The 25594-nt window shown below is 36.1% G+C and overlaps 1 protein-coding gene across 1 annotated transcript in view; it reads right to left on the bottom strand.

Moving 5' to 3' along the window:
* LOC115210754 (glucose dehydrogenase [FAD, quinone]-like) overlaps positions 1-11144 on the bottom strand; it is a 77601-nt gene extending 66457 nt beyond the window's left edge. Inside the window, exon 1 of the mRNA XM_029779467.2 lies at positions 10964-11144. Coding sequence (XP_029635327.2) covers positions 10964-11129 — 166 coding nt within the window. The 5' untranslated portion in view covers positions 11130-11144. The remainder of the gene's footprint in view (positions 1-10963) is intronic.
* Positions 11145-25594: the final 14450 nt, after the last annotated feature.

Genomic DNA, 25594 nt, shown 5'->3' with positions numbered 1-25594 from the left:
AAACGAAGATGGGAATGCTCTGTACCTTATCCTTTCATAAAAGTATACACCAGTCAGGCTTAGAAGCTTTCAAAGTCCTCTATGTATTTTCTAAAATGTTTTCCACAGAAACTACTCTGCCTGAATTTTAGCATTAAACTATGTTTGTAACCCAAGTGGAGAGAGAGAGAGGGGGAAAGAAAGAAAGAGCGAGTTTAATATGATTTTAACTAATAACGTCATTAGCTGCTATTTATAAATGACCCTTTATAAGTGAAGGAGTAGCTTTTATCTTCCGATTCTCTAGTGAAGCTGCTACATCAACTGTGTCTCCTATATACCAACAACGACTGTGAAAATAAGGTGGTCAATGACAGTCTGAGTATAAATACATTTTCTACAAGAACAATTACGAAGAGATATAATTTTAGTGTTTATGGAACTTCACTCGAGTCTTTATTGAATAAAGAAATCTCTTGCTAAATGCTTTCTCCAGACTGTAAACAACAGTCGTAAGATGTTATACACAAGAAAATATTATAGAATTCTAGTAGAATTAGGAAAGAGAATTACTCCTATATTTACCAAAATCTAGCAATCTCAATTCTTTTCCTTGAAGAATTATACAGTTTCAGAGAAAACGTGAAAATATTCTGCGTTGTTGGTTGTCTCTGTCTCAAGACACATATGTTAGTAAGATACCAATCCCATGGAGTACCCATATTTGGAGTACGGGATTCAAGCCTCTTCTCCTTATCTCCTCAAAGACATACATCATCTCGCAAGAGTCCAGAAGCCGGCTACCCGCATGGTTCTTGGTCTCAAGCATTTGTCTTATGAAGAAAGGCTGAAGACGCTCGACCTTTATTCTCTCGAAAAACGACGACGCCGTGGTGATCTCATTCTAGCTCACAACATCATAAGCGGAAAGTGTAACCTCTCGAAAGAGCTGTTCTTCACTCCTGCTCCAGAGCGTGGGCTGTGGGGTCACTCCATATAGCTCTATCGACGACGATTTCATCTCAATCGAAGGTAGAGGGGCTTTCTCCGTCTAGGTTGCGGATCCGTGGAATAAGCTGTCGGACGAGATAGTGAAGATGCCGACGACCGCTCGGTTCAAAGTCTCTCTTGACCAGAAATGGCATGAACTCTTTGTATGACCACCCTCCCTGTACATAACTCCCTGTCCCCCTACATGGCCTTTTGAGCCAATAAAAATTGAATTGAATTGAATTGAATGTAATAACAATAGTTGCCTCATAGAAAATCTAATTTCGGTCATTTGCCAAATAATATTGCATAGTTGTGTTATCGATGACTTTTCAATACTTCATTGGAGTTGATCATTTCTGTACTGGAACATCTTAGCTCAAAAAGCCAACTTGCTAGATAGTTTGCATTTCTACTATTGTCTTATAGAAAATGTTCCAATTTTATATATCGGTGTAAAACGTTCTGTCAAATTAGTTCCTTTACCCCAAAAAAGCAAAATTCAAATATTTGATGAATATAAACGGATCAACTAAATACCAGATAAACAGACAGATTGGGGTTGATATAACTGGCTAAAACCCCTTACCACAGTCCAATAATCGAAACTAGTGAAAATAAAAGAATAAGTATATATTCTTTTACGCTTATCTTTCGAAACACACACACACACACACACACACACACACACACACACACACACACACACACACACACACACACACACACACAAAAACATCATCATGGTGTTTGGAGTGATCCCTAGTGATGGCAATGTTATGCCTCCATTCATCTCCCCACACAGCCTCAGACTCAACACGGAGGCCTATATCAAGTACCTGAAAGAGGTAGTGCTGCCATGGGTCAAGAGAGTGGCTGCTGAAAGACCCTATGTCTGGCAACAGGACTCTGCACCGTTCCACACAAGCAGGGGAACTCAGTCATGGCTGTCAGACAATTTCTGCGACCACATCACCCTTAACATCTGGCCACCTAAACCCCAAACTGCAACCCCTTTGGTTATTACGTGTGGGGCGCAGTTGAGTGAGAGACCAGCAAAGCTCCTTGTAACACCAAAGATGAACTGAAGGCAAAGATTATGGTAGCACTCACTAACTTGTGGGTTTTTATTTCTTTGTTCTTGGGATTATCCTTTCGACGGATTTCAGTTTAGTGTCCTAGCTACAACGTCATGTCTTGTCGGTAGATAATGCTGTGATGACATTTTCGGACAACTGCTTATGATGTGGATGATATCTTCAGTGTGAGCTCCACAAAGTATGGATGGGTTGTCACATTTTACGGCTTTTCCTGCTTCTCTATCCATTTTGTGCATCAGGTACTTGGTTGATATTTCCTGTTCCGGGATTGCAAACGCATACCTTTCAAAGTGGGAGGTAGTGATCCGGCTGTTCGTCCATGATAAACTGCTTTGATTATCGATGTTACTATCATCACGGAGCTTTCTAGTAACATATCCACGCATAATCTTCTGCTCATATAGGCTCATCCTTTCATCTGATATGTTGCAGTAGAATCGCGCGACTTCTTTGAGCATATATTCTAGGTTATCAGACAAAGAGTTTTGCTCAAGGAGCTGCCTTCCAAGTCTTATGATGTCATTAGCCTCATGTACGCAAACTTGGCCAAGGGATGCACTTCGACGCTTGGTGTTTAAAAGATGTTGCTGAAGGGATATGATGAGACATTCGAAGGCATTTTGGATCGATGTTAAGCCCTCTGCCACATTGTTCACGTTTTATGTAGAGGCGGTCTACGTCACAGTTTATGTGGAAATTATGTGTGCTTGTTAGTATTTTTCGGGTTTTCACGTCAATGGCTCGGATCTCACCAAGCGTCCAATCAAGTAGCCCAAATGTTGGTATGATTACTGACACTGCAAACACATTGTGGGCCACTGTTTTATTGAATGCAGAGAGATGTATGTATGTATGTATGTATGTATGTATGTATGTATGTATGCGCTCTTCCGTTTTTAATTATTTTAAATTTTTGAGGAAGGCTTTGGTTTCTAAAAAAGATACAAAATTCCATTGTTGAAATGTAGTTAACAGCAAATTCACACTTTAAATTTGAGAAAACTTGTGCATATAGTTACTGTTCTACTTACAGATTGTGATGTGCGAATCAGCTGCTGGGTTTCTTTATTTGAAAACATTCTAGCTTATCCAGATTGACACTTAGGCATCTACTCCCAAAACTAAGTTAGTTATGTCTAGATCTTACGGGTTTTATCGTCTATGGAATATATCTCCCGTACAGACCAGTCAAGTACCCCAAATGTTGGATTTGCACTGGTACTATAAATGCATTGTGAGATATTGTCTTGTTGTAAGAGGAGAGTTCCGGCTGCATATTTTTAAACTCTCGTGTATTGTTCTCGAGTCCCTTTATCGTTAATTATAGCCCTTTCATGAAAACATATGTTGCTCTCAATGCCTAGGTCTTTGCAGCATTCTTTGTGCGGAACAGGAGGGACAGAGAGACCGTCAATACTCAAGTCTTGGATCTGGTCACGTTCAACAATCAAATACAGACTTCTCTGTTGGCCAAATATATTCCTATGTCAGCTAAAAATGTTATTAACTCTAGCTGTTTAGGAGCATTGTTAACATGTTTAGCATAAATCTTTAGGACTTCACAAAGAAACTAGGGGTTACTTTAGTAGCTGCAGACATTGGCATATAGTCACTTGGTTTTACAGCAGGAATGATAATGGATGTAATACCAAAATGAGCCGAATTACAAAAATACTATTTCCTTGGAATATTTTCTTTGAAATGTTTATATTGGAGACGATCGTTCTGCTCATAGTTGTAAGTGTGAGAATTGTAGCCCTAATCTTTGTGAGCTTCTCAATGGTAGCAACTAAGGAAGTGGGTACTTTTGCCAAATGTAGACTTCAGAATGAGGGCTAGAGTCGTCAAATGCTTTCTTATAATCAAGCCAAACTGTCACAAAGCGTCTACGATGTTTTCATATTTCAGACAATACAGCTTTGTTTCTCAAATGTTTTCAGCATATCCCTGCACTCTCTTCTTTCCACCTGCATGCTCATCAGTCACTATTTTATTTGTCTCACAATTCTCCTGGAGGAATTGGTTATATATATATATATTATTTATTTATGCGCCTAAGCCAGGCTCATGGGTCCGGTTTCCCGGTTTCTATGGTGTTGGGGCGAAAGAGTACAACAGGGGTTGCCACCACCCCCTGCCGGAGCCTCGTGGAGCTTTAGGTGTTTTCGCTCAATAAACACACACAACGCCTAGTCTGGGAATCGAAACCGCGATCCTCTGACCGCAAGTCCGCTGCCCTAACCACTGGGCCATATATATATATATATATATATATATATATGTATGTATGTATGTATGTATGTATTTGAGTACTCTTTTTTCTACCTTGTTTCACATTTATGTGCTTACTCTGGTATATATATATATATATATATATATATATATATATATATATATATATATATATATATATATATATATATCTTAGTGGTTTTCTGTAAAATGTCAGCCTCTTCCAGGAACCTTCCAATTATGCAGTTTGCCTACAACTATAGTGAAAATTTCCGGGTCAGTTGTGTATTGTATATATTTTACTATCGATGCTGATAGTCAGTCCTTTCTACCTGCATTTATCCATGATAGATTGTTCAGTTTTATTTCAAGATTTCTTGCCAAAAGAGAAAGAGCCGGTTTCTAACTTAGATTCCTTCATTGGAATTTCAGCATCAACAACAGGCTATTTTGTATGTATGTATGTATGTATGTATGTATGTATGTATGTATGTATGTATGTATGTATGTATGTAGTATGTATGTATGTATGCATGCATCTATGTATGTATGTATGTATGTATGTATGTATGTATGTATGTATGTATGTATGTATTTATGTATGTATGTATTTATGTATGTATGTATACATGCACACAACATACATGTATGTACGCATGTATGCATATATATATATATATATATGCATGTATGTCTGTTTGTGTATGTGTGTATGTATACAAGTGTACATGCATGCGCGCATAGAAGAAATCAGAGGCAGTTGCAAATTACTATCACATCTCTTTTTTACATATATTCCAAAAATTGCTATTACCTTCCTTACTTCATTGTCAGAAATATTTTCATTGGCTCTGGTAATTTTTATTGCACATTTTATAACATATTACATTTTATTCTAAACTATTAAATATATTTTACTGCTATGAGCTGTATTTAATATAGTTTGAAGGTTATTAAATTTATTTTGACAATGTTCCAAATAAACATTTTATTTTAACAGGGATCAAATATGAAACCTATTTTCTAATTTCCGCTTCCTACAATTTTTCCCCCTATTGCGAGGAAACAATGCTCATATTGTAAAGTTTTTTTTTTATGTGGTTACCAAGTCGCTGTTTTGGCAGAGGCATTAGAGCTGATACCAGTAACGTTCAAGAACTTCCCACATAGTGTCATGTAACAGTGACTTGAAAATATTGATAAAATTAAAGAAAATTATGTACATATTATGACGATATTCTAGAACAGTGGTTCTTAACCTTTTTACTACCACGCCTCCCCTAGGAATTTGTCTTTCTTTCCGCGCCCCCTTGCATCTATGAATATAATTCCCTCCCAGATGTTAAATAAAATCTAAAATATGTTTTTAGTATTTTTATTTAATATGAGTTGGTCACATTATAAAAACTTACTTACTTTTACTTGTTTCAGTCATTTGACTGCGGCCATGCTGGAGCACCGCCTTTAGTCGAGCAAATCGACCCCGGGACTTATTCTTTGTAAGCCCAGTACTTATTCTATCGGTCTCTTTTTGCCGAACCGCTAAGTGACGGGGACGTAAACACACCAGCATCGGTTGTCAAGCAATGCTAGGGGCACAAACACAGACACACACACACACACACACACACACACACACATATATATATATATATACATACATACGACAGGCTTCTTTCAGTTTCCGTCTAACAAATCCGCTCACAAGGCTTTGGTCGGCCCGAGGCTATAGTAGAAGACATTTGCCCAAGATGCCACGCAGTGGGACTGAACCCGGAACCATGTAGTTCATAAGCAAGCTACTTACCACACAGCCACTCCTATGTATAATTGTATGTATAATCATATTATACAAAAAGTGAGATACTTGACACTGCTTCTTAGCAAAAAAAAAGTTGTTATTTTTTAATATGAATTAATGAGATACTTGACACTATTGTCAAACTTCTTTCAGAATCACAATATATCATATACCGTAAACCCTCGAGTATAGTCCACCCTTGAGTATAATACGTAGGGGATTTTTAGGGGGCTGTACCTCTGAAAAACCTAGACCTTGTGTATAATACGCACTCCTTCTCTAACTTGAGTCAAGGAGGTCTATATAACGTCCTTGGTTTGTAAAATTGTATACGGTAACGTCCTTTATAATTGTCTTCTTGCCTTCTTTATCTTTGGTATGTGTTTAATTTCATCTTTATTTCTTCGCCGTAACCTGACATTGCTTTCGTCAACATCAAATTTTCTTCCGGCGGCCTATTAACATGCTCTTCAGCATATGATATAATTTCATGTTTAAACATAGCTGAATAAGATCTACGAGGCATTTTATGGGCATGTAATGTATAAAATGTTTTATTGGAGATTAATGTACAGGTTTAAGTCCCGCTTATAAAAAAAACCCTAGTAAAGACCCACAGTAGTTCAAACATTTAATATTGGTATTTAATTAAGTATCTATTGTTTGCCACGGTAATGATGCAAACTGCCAATACAAACAGCAGGATGAACTATTTAGCGCTAAACTATTAAGCACAATTCAGCTGCACCTAGTCGAACAAACACTTCCGCGCATGCCCCACCCCTCGGAAATTACTGATGCTCCCCACCAGGATAAGAACCACTACTCTAGACACTTTTTGTGTGTCGTGGGGAGGCGATTATATCGATATGTAGCATGTTCCTCGATCAGGTCTCAGACTACATTAGTTTTCTCAGAGAATTCGTCCTACAATGTGAAATCAGCATAGCACAAAGAATATTTGCGTGCATTTTTCTGTCATGGGAGATAATAATTTCAACTATTTGTAACATCCTCTCTCTTTTTCTTTTTGAATTTTCTTAGAACGATAGTATCTCTCAAATCTACAGATATGTTGGCCTTGTTCCAATAAAAAGAAGGTTGAGGTGACGAATCCTACTGAGAGACATTTGACCACCACATTTTATAAATTTTGATAGATTTTTGATCTGGCCCCACAAATTTGTTGTTTCGTAATTTTGAAACTGCAACTTCAAGTTTTTGTGGTGAGGGTGGAGTATCCAGGTATGGACGGAAAATTTGATGTGGGGTATTGTCAATACCTTCTGGCAATACATTTGATGAACTATTAAGTTAATTTTCGATGTGTTTTATGCCATCTCTTCTTTAAAGCACCTTTTCGGCTAGAGTGAGGTTTTTACATGCCAGTTTTTTGGCGCTGCTCGCATTTTTGTTAACCCCAAAACATTTCTAATAAAATCTCTTGAATGTTTCTTGTCTGCATAGTCTAGTAACTCTTTGTTGTGCTTCTGATATAATAACCTCTGTCATTGACCTCAGAATTCAGAATTTTCACTCAATCAAATTTACCTTTTTGCTGTTTTGCAACTACAGCTTTTATTCTATCAAACCAATCGAATTTCTGACAATGAAGGGTGCCAAAATTTTCTTCTGCAGAATCACGTATCACTTATTTGAGCATGATCAGCTCTTCAATCGTGATCCCACAAAATATTTTGTTATAAAGACTGTTGCTCATAGCAGTATAATAATTGTTGCAAGTACTGAGATCTTGAAGACGTTTAATATTTATTTTTTTCCTTCCAACGTTGTGTTGAAGCTTAAATGATCGTTTTATTTTAATTTTTAATTTCGTTAAAACCATCTGTAATCAGTCTCAGAACCACTATCGGATCGTACTGATTTATTAATTTGCACATCATCTAATATATCTCATTACCGTGTGATGACAAAATCTTAGAACAAGAATGCATCCATTTTTACAAGTTATTTTGGTGGAAAATTATGTTAGTTATGGTAAATTCAATTCGCCAAATAAAGTTTTAGAAGTAACACACCATTTTCATTGCATCTATTTACTCAGGTCTGCCATTTATAACTGTGCATCATTCACGGCTCCTTTCAAGGTGAACATCAAAGTTCCAAACTAGAAATAATTTTTCATCAGAATTAATAAACATTGCACTAAACATTGCGATACATAAAAAAAAAAACATCTAGACTTACTTTAGCGTCCAGAAGGGCTGGAGCAGAGCATAAACATTGAGGATTATAAAAAATTGCTTCCTTATTTGAAGAGGAAGAAGATAAGACGTTCACATACAGAGGTTTGTAAAATATCAAACTTCTTCACCAAAAATGTATATAAATTTCACCAATAAGTTATCGTTTCCCTAAAAGTATAACTTTGGTTATTCCCAATTACGTTATTCCATATTGATTCTGATTTCACTTAGTGGTGTAATGAGAATGTTGAAATTTCAAAGGTCACGTGACGCAAGAGCTGTTCGTTCAGGTTTCTTACAAGCTTTTAGGCCCAATTAAAATCAGTAGATATTAAGTTATGATAGATAAGAAGGTTCTTGAAAACTTTTCAAACCTCACAGTCCTCCCTGGGAGGGTACGTGAGGATTGAAAAGAGTGTACACTAATTAGGTAGTTTATTTAATATAAGATGGTCTTAAACTTTAAACTTTTATCAACATTATGGTACAGAAAGAAGGCGCAACTGATGTAAACTCTATTTCGTCTTCCCACAAATAAAGATAGGTATCAAAAATACTTTCTCTACTATTGTTTGTTTTTGTTTTGTTGTTGATGATGCCTGGGTTTTGTCAGTTTGAGAGCAATTGAGTTAATAGACTTCTGATGTTAAAGAATTCATGTAGGGTGAGCAGGGTAGCTGTGGATGGATTGCTTTTGATCGAATTCTCGGCTTTTCAAGGCCGAATTGGTTGAAGCATCAGGTATACACCACCACTAAAAACAACGGCAACCACAGCAACTACCACTACTACAATATTATATGTACATGCAATTTATAATATGTCGAAACTGAACCAATATCATTTTCAAATACTATTCAATAGGGTGTGCACCGGCTATTTTAATCAATGGAATGTTTAGTGACTTGATTCAAACCATTTGTATACAGCTTGCCTGAAAATATAACTTAACTGCCTGATAATATATTTCAAGTTAAAATCGTTGAGGATAGCTTTCCTTTTGTCTAGTTGCTGCATTCGGTTATACAGGGCTTTTGATATGGAATTCATCCGCCACACTCAAAGGTGGTAGTGAAGATCGAAAACTGTGTGAACAAGTTTTCATGTTTAACATACATAAGATGGTTTAACTTTTAAAGCTTGATCAACATTTTGGAGAAGAAAGAAAATTTATAAAATTATATGTATGCAGAGACCATTTTGCTTTCTAGTAAATAAAAAGGAACACCGTGCCAAAGGACTTTTCTGATATTATTTTTTTGCTACATGGCTGTGTGGGTATTTGTCAGTTTGAGAACCACTGACCTAATAAAAGAGTATCTCTAGTGAGAAGATTTATAGGGTTGAAGCTTGTGTTATTTAAGGAAGAGTGTTGTTTAGGGAAGAGTGTTGTTTAGGGAATGAATAGCATAGATATTAAATAGGATTGCTCATATATAGATGCAACTGCTGGAGATCTCTGATATCTCAATCAAATAAAAATAATTTTCCATTCCACAGTCAAACTGTTAGTTCTGGGCCAGATGCTGCAAGAATACATCAATCCTGTCCTCGACTCCTATTTTTCATGGTAGTTGGAAATATAGGCAAAAGAATAGGGAAGCAGAAAACGCCCCAATGGAATGAAGGAACAGCCCGTCGCGTGAATTGGTGATCGACGGCAATGATCTTGGTCCCGCTGCATAATTGTCTTGCGACAGTGATAGATGCTTTCTGCTGCAGTGGGCTGCTGGGTATCTAGTCTATCTTAGTCATTCTGACAGAAGGTCTATCCAACAAGTACTGCTTTCAACTCCTGTGTTAATAACATTGCCGTTAAGGTCTGAAATAAGTTACGTTTATTATCAAGAATCATCCAACTTGTTGTGACTTTGTCAGAGTAAAAGACCCATTTCGTGTACGAATGAATGTAGGACATCACCTGCTGAAAGGGCTAGGGCTATCTCCACAGAGACCTTGAGCCCCCTAATGTCAGAAGAAAGGAGATAGAGGGGTAATGTAATCTGAGATATAGTACCTGGAGAAAGGACACGAGTGTGGTCGAGACTGGAATGCTTTTCATTATAACTCTGCTCGTTCAGCATCGAATGAGTACTAAACATCATCATCATCACCATCCTCATCATCATCCACACCACCACCACCACCACCACCACCAACAACAACAACAACAATAACAACAACAACAACAACAACAACAACAACAGCAGCAGCAGCAGCAGCGGCAACAGCAGCAGCAACAACAACATCATTAGCAATGATAAAGGCTTCAAATTTTGGGCACAAGGCCAGTAATTTGGGGGAAGGAGTAAATTCAGTTACATCGACTCCGCTGGTCAACTTGTACTTATTTTATCGACTCCGAAAGGATGACAGGCAAAGTCAACTTCGGCGGAATTTGAACTCAGAACGTAAAGTCGAACGAAATGCCGCTGAGCATTTTGCTCGGCGTGCTAACGATTCTACCAGCTCGCCGCCTTCATCAACAATGATAATAACAACACAGGTACATGTCATAAAAAAAAAATTGACGACCATTGTATGGGATATATACTGGCAATTTTTATTGTCAATACATAATATATCAAACAGTTATTATATTCGATATCTGTAAATTTCAGTGACACAATTCAATTTAATCTGAAATAGCTTACCTGAAAATATAACGTATCTGACTTGTTCGCTGATATCAATTGCTTTGATTTCGTGTAATGTTATCTCCAACAACACATGTATGGCAATGAACCTTTCCACCTTAATACCGCGAATACCATGTGCCTTTTCACTTAATACATAAAGCTGCAGCTTAGTATTATACATATAAGCTGATTGACAACTAAGTATTGTATTTTAGCCAATCGCAGGCTTTAGAGATTCGTGTGTGAATTAGATTATTTTCGCTAATTTTAAACCAATTTTGTTTCAAATAGCATTTTTTGTTGTTTTCTTTTTATATATCTATGTTATGCAGCATTATTGATAATTGAATCCCCCAAGGGTATTAGCGACTTTAAAGAACGAAGTCAGTTCACTTTCACTGTTGTGTCCTTGAGAAAATCCTGACTATCATATCTCCCCGCCAAATTCAGCTTCCATGTACGAGACAACTATTAATGATTGTATGAAAATGTAAACATTGTTTTGCACGATTTTGATTGGCTCAACTTTTAGACTACCACAGCTGACAAAATTTCTACAAAGTCAATACTTAGCATCTTATGACCACACATTATCAATTGTAATAAGAGGCCATTCATATATGGCCTCAGGGATCCAAGGATACTCCGTTACTATTTTCTGGGGCATCTCCTTAAAAAGATGCTTACCACTTTTGAATTCCAAGAAAATCCCCTTCCCATATCGGGACTCAAATGTAGTTTTGTTTTGCCCTGCTTTGCCAAATTCCTCTCGGAAGTTCCGCTGTATATTTGATAGAATTTTAACAGAAGTGAGGATCGTATAGCATTGACCTACTGTACCAGATTGAAATTAAATCTTACGAAGTAGTGCATCCATCAACCCGTCCGTCCGTCCATCCATGCATCCATGCATCCATCCATCCATCCATCCATCCATCCATCCATCCATCCATCCATACATACATACATACATAAATACATACATACATACATACATACATACATACATACGTACATACATACATACATACATACATACATACATACATACATACATACATACATACATACATACATACATGCTGAAACCTCTTCTGAGAAAATCATAAATAATACTGACTACGACTGATCGATAACAATAAAAATGAGAGGAATATACTGCCAGTACAAGAACAAGCAGTAACCGTTTACGAACAAACATAAAATAATTGAAGAATGCTAACAACCGAAAGAACACTACACAGTAAAATTCAAACAAAAATTCCCCATCATCCTTAACAAACAATTACATGAGGGAACGATTACGATACAGCTCGGGAGAAAATCGAATGACTTGATGTCATCTGCAATGGACCATATAGTAAAAGAACTATTAGTAGAGATTGAAAATTTCAACTTTTGGGCATTGAATGTTCTGCTATACTGTACTGGGATTACCATTCTCCAACAGGTAAGAGTATTGAAAATCTATCGTGATGAAAAGAATCAACCAAAATGGATAAACTCTCTCCAGATCCATACTGGCACACTTAAGAAAATACTGGACTATTAGACACTAACATTAAGTGGACAGCGAATAATAAATTTGCAAACCACTGGTTGCAACTTTATGATAGATTATTAAAAGTCTTTTGAGAACTGTTGACAAGAAACGCTAACGAGCAAGTTGATAATCGCTTTTAAAGACGAACTGCGAGCAGTAAAAGAATAATTATGTAATAAGAATAATGTTCGAGAGTGAAAAGCCATCAATCATGAATTTGTACTAAACTTATAGGCAGTGTATCAAATTATGAATGACCATCAAGATTATTAAAGCCTCTCCTCTAGAGCCGTTTTGGGGAGGGATCTAGAATGTAAACAAAAACCACAACCAAGAGGAAATATATTTAGATGAGAAATGGAGTAATGTGCAAACATCTCTTCCTCTCCCCAAACTTATTATATCAACAGTAAAACTCTACTGTCGGTTGTTGCAGAACAGCTGTGCTGATGGCCAGTCCTTGGGTAGTGTCACTAATAGTTATAAAGTACTTATAGTGAGCTGCAACTTTAAATCTGTTCTCCCTTTTTCCCATATCAAGAACAATGTATCATGACAAAGTCTAATAGAACATCTGAAAAACAAATCCGATGGGCAGATATTCTCCTACGCCAACATTTATGAACTTAAATTCCATACTATGATTACATACTTCTTCCTACTAACATAATCATCGTGTCTACAGTTTGTGTATGAAACAGATCGTCATCACATATCTTTAACCCATATGTGCAGTGTAAACTATATTCCCGATTTGGGCTAGTTTCTAAAACTGATTCCTGCTATTGATTTTCATAATCACGCGTCATCAGTAGTCTTCCAGTTACTCAGAATAACAAAAGTGCTTTACTCTTAGTATAAGTTCTTTTCCATTTTCCGAAATACTGCCTCTATCATTTGTCTTGCCTTGAGAACATCTATCGCAGTTAACTTCTTCCTGTCTCACTTCTACTTGTAGTCACCATTTCGCTGGTTTCAGTCAATAATTCTTCTGAATTGCGCCACATTTATAGACCGACACTGCTTAGAGCACAGGCTGAATTATATGTCACTCCGAACTGAGTGAAGGAATCAGTTTCCTTGTCTTCCTGTATCCCTGGCTGCTCACAAAATTTCAAACATTCGCGGTTTTGTTCCAGTCCTTTTTCTAGCCACCTTCCTTTGCTCATCGATCGTGTCATCACAGTCGAATTAACGCCATAGTCATCAAGTTTACTAAATGCTCGAAAATTTGGTATTCTACACTGACTGCCCATCTACCCTTGGCAGCAAAAGAGCATCACTTTGAATCCATCAAAGACTGTTCAATAATTAACTGAGACTATTGTTTTTGCTATGGCCTCCACGTCCCATAAAAAGAATTAAATTCTACAAATCTACAACGAGCTATTGATTCCTCTCTTTTATTGAAATAACCAAACTTCTTTTGTATAATATTCATTCATTCGGTTATGATTAAATGGCTGTGAAAGTTAGTATGTTTTATATATTACATTGTGGATGTGACTATATCATTGTTACCATTCATTTCTAAATATGCACCTTGGGCAAGTGTCTTCTACTATAGCTTTGACCCGACCAAAGTGAGTGGATTTGGTAGACGGAAAGTGAAAGAAACCTGTCGTATAATATATATATATATGTATGTATGTATGCATGTATGTATGTATATATGTATGTACGTATGTATGTATGTATGTATGTGTGTGTGTGTATATATTATATATATATATATATATATATATAATATATATATATATATATATATATATATATATATATATATAATATATATATAATATATATATATATAATATATATATATATATATATATATAATGATAAGAAGTTTGTTTGGTAAAGCACGTGGGTGAATATATAAGAAAATAGTAAAGTGTGAAAAAACGACAGAAGGCTTAAATGTTAAAAAATATATATATTTGTGTCGAAATGTCTGGAGAATATTGGAAAAATTTTTTTCCTTTCCTTAAAATGACATAATTTTAAAATTTTTAAAGAAATTACCGGTTTCGCGTGTAGCTTTTCAAATTCTTGTGACGTTATGTTTATTGTATGGAATTATCGTTGTTTTTATTTCCAGGAGATTTCTAAATAAGGGGAGGTAGTGAGTGATTTTTTCCGGTGTAGGGGAGATAATCGCTTAAAAAATTTTCGAATCGCTTAAAAAATAGATCGAACTGTGCAACATGTCCTAACCTATTGGAAGGATCAGAATTCTTCTTTAAAGAGGGACAGAAATTTAAGATCAAATCTAACTTTACTTGTGCCTCTGAAAACTAATTTATGTTATTAAATGCTCGGGCTGCCACCAAGACTACGTGGGTTCCACGGGACTATCACTCAGGCGCAGATGCACACTGCATCGCAACAGATTGCATTCCAGAATATAGAATGATACCTTTTAGTGAGCACATCGAGAAATGCGCAAAGCAACTACTGCCACAATTTTTAATCTTCCCATTTTACCAATGTGCTTTCGGATCATCAACACAAATGAGACTGAACAAGGAAACATTCTTCATTGAAAAGTACAAACCCAGACTCAACCATCCGAACATACTGACACAGAGATATTAACAAGGAAATGGAAAAAAAAAAAAAAAAAAATTTTTTAAGCGATTATCTCCCCTACACCGGAAAAAATCACTCACTACCTCCCCTTATTTAGAAATCTCCTGGAAATAAAAACAACGATAATTCCATACAATATAAACATAACGTCACAAGAAATTTGAAAAGCTACACGCGAAACCGGTAATTTCTTTAAAAATTTTAAAATTATGTCATTTTAAGGAAAGGAAAAAAGGTAGTGAGTGATTTTTTCCGGTGTAGGGGAGATAATCGCTAAAAAATTTTCGAATCGCTTAAAAAATAGATCGAACTGTGCAACATGTCCTACCTATTGAAGGATCAGAATTCTTCTTTAAAGAGGGACAGAAATTTAAGATCAAATCTAACTTTACTTGTGCCTCTGAAAACATATTTATGTTATTAAATGCTCGGGCTGCCACCAAGACTACGTGGGTTCCACGGGACTATCACTCAGGCGCAGATGCACACTGCATCGCAACAGATTGCATTCCCAGAATATAGAATGATACCTTTTAGTGAGCACATCGAGAATGCGCAAAGCAACTACTGCCACATTTTTAATCTTCCCATTTTACCAATGTGCTTTCGGATCATCAACACAAATGAGACTGAACAAGGAAACATTCTTCATTGAAAAGTACAAACCCAGACTCAATCCAACATACTGACACAGAGAAATTAACAAGGAATGGGAAAAAAAAAAAAAAAAAAATTTTTTAAGCGATTATCTCCCCTACACCGGAAAAAATCACTCACTACCTCCCCTTATTTAGAAATCTCCTGGAAATAAAAACAACGATAATTCCATACAATAGAAACATAACGTCACAAGAAATTTGAAAAGCTACACGCGAAACCGGTAATTTCTTTAAAAATTTTAAAATTATGTCATTTTAAGGAAAGGAAAAAAATTTTTCCCATATTCTCCAGACATTTCGACACAAATATATATTTTTTAACATTTAAGCCTTCTGTCGTTTTTTCACACTTTACTATTTTCTTATATATATATATATATATATATAATATATATATATACATTACATACGCGTATATGCATGTGTCTTCGTGTCTGTGATTGTTCTCCCCTGCCCCGCTTGACATCTGGTTTTGCTGGTTTTTCTGTTTACGTCACTGTAACTAAGACACTGATAGAATAAGTGCATATGTATAAGGTTTAAAAGAACAAGCACTGAGGTTGATTCGCTTGACTGAGGCTTTTCAAGGCGCTGTCCCAGTACGTACTAGCTCACGCTGTCTACAGCAATGCTTAGAAAGAAGGCTTATAGCAGGTGATCGCGTCATTGACCTTGACAGAGAAAGGTGTCATGACGATATCTTCTCAGAGGACTATGCAATGTTGCAGAAAGGGTATGGAGAGTAGTGTATGAGCCGCGCACAAGTGTGAGTGGTTCAGACGTTTCCAAGATGACCGAAAAAATGTCGATATTCACGAACGTTCTTGGGGACCTGCAACCAGCAGAACTGAGAAAAACATCGCAGATGTGCGTGCAGCTATGAGGGGAAATCGTCGAATCCGTGAGCTATCAGAGGATGTGAGGATTAGTTATGGTGCAGTTCAGTGTATTAACACTGAAAATTTTGGTATGAGACGCGTGGCTGCCAAGTTTGTGCGAAAACTGCTTTTATCTGACCCAATACGACGATCACACGCAACACACTTCCTTCGAAGCACTGCTGTAAACAGCGGAAGTGAGCTAGAACGTCAAAATTTAGTGCGCATGCACAGCCGAGTACAAGGTCAATCTTTGTCAAGCTGTTTTACTCTACGTGCCTTAGCTTCATTACTATGGCAACAATCCGGATACTTATTGATCAGATCACTTATGTAACATTTAAGTTCATATATATATATATATATATATATACATTTCGAAATACGGAATCCAATGTCGCTTCTACTACTTGTATTGTTATTGTTTAGCTTCAAATCTGCCCTGAATGAGAATATGATCAAAGTTTTCTACTCATGACTAATCTGTTTTTCGTATACATAGTATAGAAAGAATTACATTACACAATATATCTTTCTATTTCATGTCTGATCACGTTTATAAAATTCGATCTTTAACCGTCTTATTACATTTCACTTCCACTAAATAAAATCTATTCCCACGCCTTTAATCTTTGTTCCCATTTACCTATCGCACTATATTTCTCCACTTTTTAGTTTCCTGCTAATTTCTTTCTATAAATTCCCTTTGACGTTATATTTATTAATGGTTTTTAAAAAAAATAACTTACCAGTTTTCCCTTCATCATATATGCAGTAATCATATTCGGTTAAAATGTTTTATTGATGTGTTTTGTTTCTCTTTTTTTCCATGATGAGAAGATTGCATTGTTTTACATCATTTTATTTCTTCTGGAATAATACCAATGTTTTCTTTGAAACATATGTCGGAAGTATAAAGATTTGAATAACACCTGCGTTTAACTCCATTTATATATGTGTGTGTGTGTGTGTGTGCGTGTGTATGCGCATGTCTTTGTACCTGTGTTTGTGCTAGCACTACCGCTTGACAACCGGTGCTAGTGTACTCGTGTTCCCTTAGCCTAGCGGTTCGGCAAGAGAGAAGTCCTGGGGTCGATTCATTGGACTAAAAATTCAAAGTGGTTCCCCATCATGGCCGCAGTCTAATGTGACTGAAACAAACAAACAAACAAACAAATAAAAGTATATATATATACACACACACACACACACACTTACACACACTCATACCACTATTACTTAACCATCGACTCACACCGTCTCTGATGATGGATATAATTAATAAATATCCTGGAAACAGCTGTAAGACCTTCTATCTATAAATGTTCTAATATCTACACAGCCTTGGTTTTTTATCTCATTACGCAAAAAATTATTATTATTATATATATATATATATATATATATAATTTCAACAATTGAGGGTAAAATTAATTAATTATTAATCAATTTCACCAAGTATTCAGTATGCAAAGGGACCATTTAAGGCGAATTCAAATTATTACATTATATAAAAGGGCTTAGTAAAATAAATTACTTTGCCGCATACTGAACTCATTAGAAATAGTAGCTAAAAAAACTTTTTTAAAACTATTTCTAATACTTAAAGAAAACCTCTCTCATATAGTGTTTGCTCAATTCAACTCACGAAAGTATGGGGGTAAAGACATTAAAAAATCAAAGTGAGTGGATTTGGTAGACGGAAAGTGAAAGAAACCTGTCGTATATATATATATATATATATATATATATATATATATATATTATATATATATATATATATATATATATAATATATATGTATGTATGCATGTATGTATGTATATATGTATGTACGTATGTATGTATGTATGTATGTATGTGTGTGTGTGTATATATGTATATATATATATATATATATATATAATATATATATCTGTACACATACACATACATATACATACGCGTATATGCATGTGTCTTCGTGTCTGTGATTGTTCTCCCCTGCCCCGCTTGACATCTGGTTTTGCTGGTTTTTCTGTTTACGTCACTGTAACTAAGACACTGATAGAATAAGTGCATATGTATAAGGTTTAAAAGAACAAGCACTGAGGTTGATTCGCTTGACTGAGGCTTTTCAAGGCGCTGTCCCAGTACGTACTAGCTCACGCTGTCTACAGCAATGCTTAGAAAGAAGGCTTATAGCAGGTGATCGCGTCATTGACCTTGACAGAGAAAGGTGTCATGACGATATCTTCTCAGAGGACTATGCAATGTTGCAGAAAGGGTATGGAGAGTAGTGTATGAGCCGCGTACAAGTGTGAGTGGTTCAGACGTTTCCAAGATGACCGAAAAAATGTCGATATTCACGAACGTTCTTGGGGACCTGCAACCAGCAGAACTGAGAAAAACATCGCAGATGTGCGTGCAGCTATGAGGGGAAATCGTCGAATCCGTGAGCTATCAGAGGATGTGAGGATTAGTTATGGTGCAGTTCAGTGTATTAACACTGAAAATTTTGGTATGAGACGCGTGGCTGCCAAGTTTGTGCGAAAACTGCTTTTATCTGACCCAATACGACGATCACACGCAACACACCTTCCTTCGAAGCACTGCTGTAAACAGCGGAAGTGAGCTAGAACGTCAAAATTTAGTGCGCATGCACAGCCGAGTACAAGGTCAATCTTTGTCAAGCTGTTTTACTCTACGTGCCTTAGCTTCATTACTATGGCAACAATCCGGATACTTATTGATCAGATCACTTATGTAACATTTAAGTTCATATATATATATATATATATATATATATATATATATATATATACATTTCGAAATACGGAATCCAATGTCGCTTCTACTACTTGTATTGTTATTGTTTAGCTTCAAATCTGCCCTGAATGAGAATATGATCAAAGTTTTCTACTCATGACTAATCTGTTTTTCGTATACATAGTATAGAAAGAATTACATTACACAATATATCTTGCATTTGATTTTTTAATGTCTTTACCCCCATACTTTCGTGAGTTGAATTGAGCAAACACTATATGAGAGAGGTTTTCTTTAAGTATTAGAAATAGTTTTAAAAAAGTTTTTTTAGCTACTATTTCTAATGAGTTCAGTATGCGGCAAAGTAATTTATTTTACTAAGCCCTTTTATATAATATTATATATATATATATATATATATATATATATATATTATATATATATATATATACACATATACATACGTACATACATATGCACACAATATATATGCATGCATATATCTGCAACGTGAGGAGTGTGGGGTGTGGAAGAAGGAAGCAAAAAATCATGATGAAAAGAAAAAAAGAGAAGGTAGGACTGGCGAGACGATCAGTCAGTCGGTGTAGGTAGTTTGACTTTTCTGCAAACAAGGTTATAAAACTCAGTAATGAGAAAGATGGGAGGAGAAAACCGATCAAAAGAAATACATTAATCATAGCGATGACGAGGATGGAAAATACATAAACTCTATCAAAGTGTAGAGATAATCACTGTAATATTGTAGCGGCCACGTCTCAGAATAAGTGTTTGGTATAGAAAAAGATTGTAAAGCGAGGAGTATGATGGTGAACTACTAGCTAGAGGACACAGAGAACAGGGATGGAGAAACATAAAAAAACAACAAAAAAAAAAACGCGTGTGTATGACATATTTGAGTTTGGAGTAAAAGCTTAAGTATAACATATCTTGTACATATGCACGCACGCATACACACACACAGTCGCACGCGTGCGCGCACACAGATCTATCTGCATATCTGTACAAACCACGAAGCTCCCAATGCAAAGGATATTACAATAGGCAAATATCTGCACGGGAACGTAAATGTATTTTTCCATGTTTTAAAATATTTTATTATTTTCATATAATAAAAAATACTGACGGTCATTATTGACGGCACGGGTATAGCAGGAACTTATTATTCATTAAAAGAACCCTGAATACGCGTTGTGTCTATTGCATATCTCCCTACAAAGTTTTGTATTTAATTTGATCGTTTTATACGCGACGTGACTATTCACTACACCCTCTGGCAAATCGAATTACTTTCCAGAAAAGTAGAAAATATTCCTACTTTTTGTGGTCACGCATTATTTTATTTAACGGCATTCAAAATTTATCAGGACACATTACATGGTACGACAAAATAAACTATAAGAGTTATATAGACGTTGCGTGTGTGTGTGTATACAGCTCACGCTCACGGTTAGCAAAAACTGGGGTTGCTCTATATGCAATTTGGATAATTACTACTTCCGGGGTTCCGCAAGCTATGAAAATTACATACATACATACACAAACACATGCAAATATATATATATATATATATATATATATATATATATATATATATATATATGCGTGTGTGTGTGTGTGTGTGTGTGTGTGTGTGTGTGTGGTGTGTGTGCATGAACTTGTACGTGTATGTATACATTATGCTTGCGTACTGATACTTAAATACATTCACATATAATATGCTACGCTGAATTGTAGAATATACCTCAAGTTATTTTTGATAGCAGTGTGTATAAAAGGCGATGTAGACACCTAGTATATATAAATAATATTTTTGTAAACAGCAAAAGAGGGATTAGCCGGGCTCGCTTCAGTCCTATGTTGGGATTTCATCAGCGACTGAATACCCACTCTAACTATCTATGGACTAGCTGTGAGCTAGCTGGTGTTTCTAGTCCGGGGCAGCCACTGAATTCTCCTCTGCATCCAAGGAGTGCAAAACAGCCACTACTGGCTTAAAGAGCAAGCCCAGAACTGCCCCCTCTACTGCCCAAACTGCCCCTCTCGCTCCCTTCTGAGATACGCTTCTATTGACTATTGACGAGTTTCGGGATTGGGACTAGTCCGGATGATCTCTAATTTACTAATCAGGAAGATATTGTTAAATACACCGACATGGTATGTATGTATGTATGTATGTATGTATGTATGTATGTATGTATGTATGTATGTATGTATGTATGTATGTATGTATGTACGTATGTATGTATGTATTGGTAAACATGTATCAATATATTCTGTAAAACAATATATGGATACATTTTTTTTTGTTAACAATAAAGCATTGAAATAAAATATTGTTAACGTATCAGTGATTTAACAACCTATTGATTGAAATAGCTGTCAAAAATGAGCTAAATATAAAAATTGGACTAGCCAGTTTACGTAAGCCCTTTGTAATAGTGTGCTTAAAGCAGTGTCTTCATAGACAGTTAAAAAGTACTTACTTGCAAATAAAATACCATCACATGTTTGAAACCGCTCCGGGTGATTCCCCTTTTTATGCTCACAAAGCTAGTTTGTAAGTAGAAAGCTGTTTACTTGTCTATTGAGTGTTGACTACAAACGTATGGATATATTCTGTAGTTCTGCACAGCATTGAAATACAACATTCTTAATGAACATGTAATATACATACATAAAAGCATATATGCATTCACACGCACGCGCGCACCCCCACACGCACACGCGCACTGACAGACAGACAGACACACACACACAGACACTTGGCGTCGTCACATCAGACCTGTAGGTGTGGAGGACCGTCTAAAATGCAATTTTGAAAGTTTTCTTCCAGAATTATGCCAACATCTCCAGCAAAGATTTATTTCTTCTGTTATAAATATGAGAAGCACTTTTTACTTACTAGCTTAGCATTATTCAGGCCAGATTACGAAATATATCTGACGTGACACAAGTGAAATCAATAATGATATCAACTATGATACCAACACAAGCACTACGACATACATACATACATACATACTTACGTACATACATACATACTTACATACATACATACATACATACATACATACCGTAAATCCTCGAGTATAATACGCATTTTTTCCCAAAATTTAGAGGTCAAAATCCCTAGTGTCTACTATATACAAGGTTAAAAATGAAAAATATTTTCTAAGCAATGTCCGAGTCTCTATTTGCTGTCCGGCAATGTTTATTCAGACGCATTTTGTGATGTTGGGCGCGAAAATACCTGAAGCTAAGCCTGAAAGCAATGAAGTGATAAAAGAATCATCCATAACTTGCAGTAAGCGACATTTATTAAAATAAAAGTATTCAGAACACAGAATAACATGTAACAAAAACAATTTGCAAACATATTTACATTTCCATATAACAATTAAGAACATCACCATTATTGTATTACGCATGCGCGGAAGTGTTTGTTCGACTAGGTGCAGCTGAATTGTGCTTAATAGTTTAGCGCTAAATAGTTCATCCTGCTGTTTGTATAGGCAGTTTGCATCATTATCGTGGCAAACAATAGATAATTAAATACCAGTATTAAATGTTTGAACTAGGGGTTTTTTTTATAAGCGGGACTTAAACCTGTACATTAATCTCCAATAAAACATTTTATACATTACATGCCCATAACATGCCTCGTAGATCTTATTCAACTATGTTTAAACATGAAGTTATATCATATGCTGAAGAGCATAGTAATAGGGCCACCGGAAGATAATTTGATGTTGACGAAAGCAATGTCAGGTTATGGCGTAGAAATAAAGACGAAATCAAACAGATTGCAAGAAGGCAATAATAAAGGACGTTACCGTATACGATTTTACAAACCAAGGATGTTATATAGACCTCCTTGACTCAAGTTAGAGAAGGGGTGCGTATTATACACGAGGTTTAGGTTTTTCAGTGGTACAGCCCCCTAAAAATTCCCTGCGTATTATACTCAAGGGCGGACTATACTCGACGATTTACGGTTCATATATACATACATGCATGCATACATACATACATACATACATACATACATACATACATACATACATACATACGTAAATACATACATACATACATACATACATACATGCATGCATACATACATACATACATACATACATACATACATACATACATACATACATAAATACATACATACATAATAGCATACATAAATATGCACATACAAATATACAGCCGCATATGGTGAGGAAGGTAGTCATGTCGGTATTAGAAGACTATTCAGCTCCCGTATAATGAATACTACCCACTAGAACGTTCGCCATTGATACAAGCCCAGTAAAAATTGGTTATCTTCAACCGATATACGTGGAAAGCTATTTTTTTATGTAAGAATATAACAGTTATGGAACAGTGAAATTTAGTTGAAACCCAACACGCGAATGACTACTATATATGCAATGGCTTGACCGAAAACTGATATCAGCTAAGGCGGGTCGCAGCTGCTAGTTCTATAAAAGTGTTAAGAAAGACCCTTCGGTAGGTTTCGTGAAAAAGATGAAAAGTGACTGAGATTTAAAATATCCCGTTACACAAAATTCAATGCCTAACAACTACGACAAGCAACCAGAAGAAAAAAAATCTATCAAAATCGCACAGTAAATAAGAGCCTGATTTGACCAGTGATTCTGCTCCCAAATAGTTCGTAAACAAAACGGACCACGACCGATACGATAACAATAAAACTGAGATTAACAAAATGTCATTATACGATTGATCGTTAACTGATAATGAATAAATGATAGAAATGAACGAAAATATAAATAGCTGAAAGAATAGTTAACAAAAGTTCATACAAAACTTCACTGTTCATATTAATAATCACCACACGAATCGACAGAAAAACCAATGGCCAAAGTAGCTAAGGAACAAGTAACAGTATTGGGCATTCAATATACTATTATGCAGGTAACGTTACGATCACTACTCTTCAACAGTTAGGAGTAGCAGAGATCGATTGTATCAAGGCCCGCCACTACCCCCCGCCCCCCAAAATACAAAACAAAACAAAATTAAACCGAAATGTATGACCTCTCTCTTCAGTTTGATCTATATTCATTTTAGGGAAGGATCTAGAATGTAAACAAACAACACGCTCGTACTGCAGCTGGGCTACGGAGAGAATACAGTACAAAAATATCTCTTAAAAGAGAACTTCACAGTCAAGCTTTTTTTTTACTGGTTGTGAAGCTACAGAGCAGAAAAATCACCTGGGAGGGACTCAGTCAAGGGAGCCGCTGTTAACGTGTTCAAAGCGACAATGAACGCTGAGCTTGATGTGCTCTTGCAGTTGCATGTGCAACACCAGTACCTAAAACCAGGAGGGATATGTGACCGAAAACTCTAAGCTTATAATGAACTTGAATGTAATCTACAAGTTATATACAGGCTGGTTGAAAGCTTACCTCTGGGATCACTGCAAGACACACATTAGTGCGACTGATGTGCAGGCGGAGAGAAAAGAAAGGAAACTGGAGTTGCGCTGAATCTTCATCAACAAAGCTGTATGTAAGGAAGTAAAACGGCACCGACGAAACCTCTTCAATAGTTAGACTCTAAGAAGACGTTTGACTCAGTCTGTCACACAAAGATAGGCGAGTCACTACATCTTGTTAAGAGTCCAACTACTCTAGTCTATGCTGTTAAGTTGCCGATAACAACGTGGTTCACAGTGCTATAGTCACTAACATAATTAGGCTATCAGCATGAAAATTTCTGGATGACTACTCATCTGTAATGATTTTCACAGCAGCTGCGAACCTCTTGTTAATCCTGCAAAGGAAATGCAAAAAAGACATGACAGGATTTCCCGGCGGAAGAAAAATTAGCGTCACCCACACTTTTTTCGTGATGATCTTAAGCGCTGATCAAGTGATAGCTATGACATCAAGAGATAGTTTAGAACAACAGGTCACAACATTCTCATAGGACATAGGAATGGACTTCGATCTAGATAAGGGTTCGCATTTGGTAGTCAAACAATGAAAGATTACCTGTCATAGAAGGAATATGGATATCAATAGCCTGCCTACTTTTCCTATCATCAGTGATGAGTATTACAAATTTCTAGCAATTGACGAAAATATTGCATATGTTGGTGTTGCTAGTAAAGCTAGAGTGATGAAAAATACTTCAGTAAAGTTCGCAATGCATAGAAGTCACAACCGTA

This window comes from Octopus sinensis, linkage group LG4 (genome assembly GCF_006345805.1).
Source record: "Octopus sinensis linkage group LG4, ASM634580v1, whole genome shotgun sequence".
NCBI classification, from domain to species: domain Eukaryota; kingdom Metazoa; phylum Mollusca; class Cephalopoda; order Octopoda; family Octopodidae; genus Octopus; species Octopus sinensis.
The sequence above is the reverse complement of the archived record's forward strand: the minus strand, read 5'-3'. Positions and strand labels throughout refer to the sequence as shown.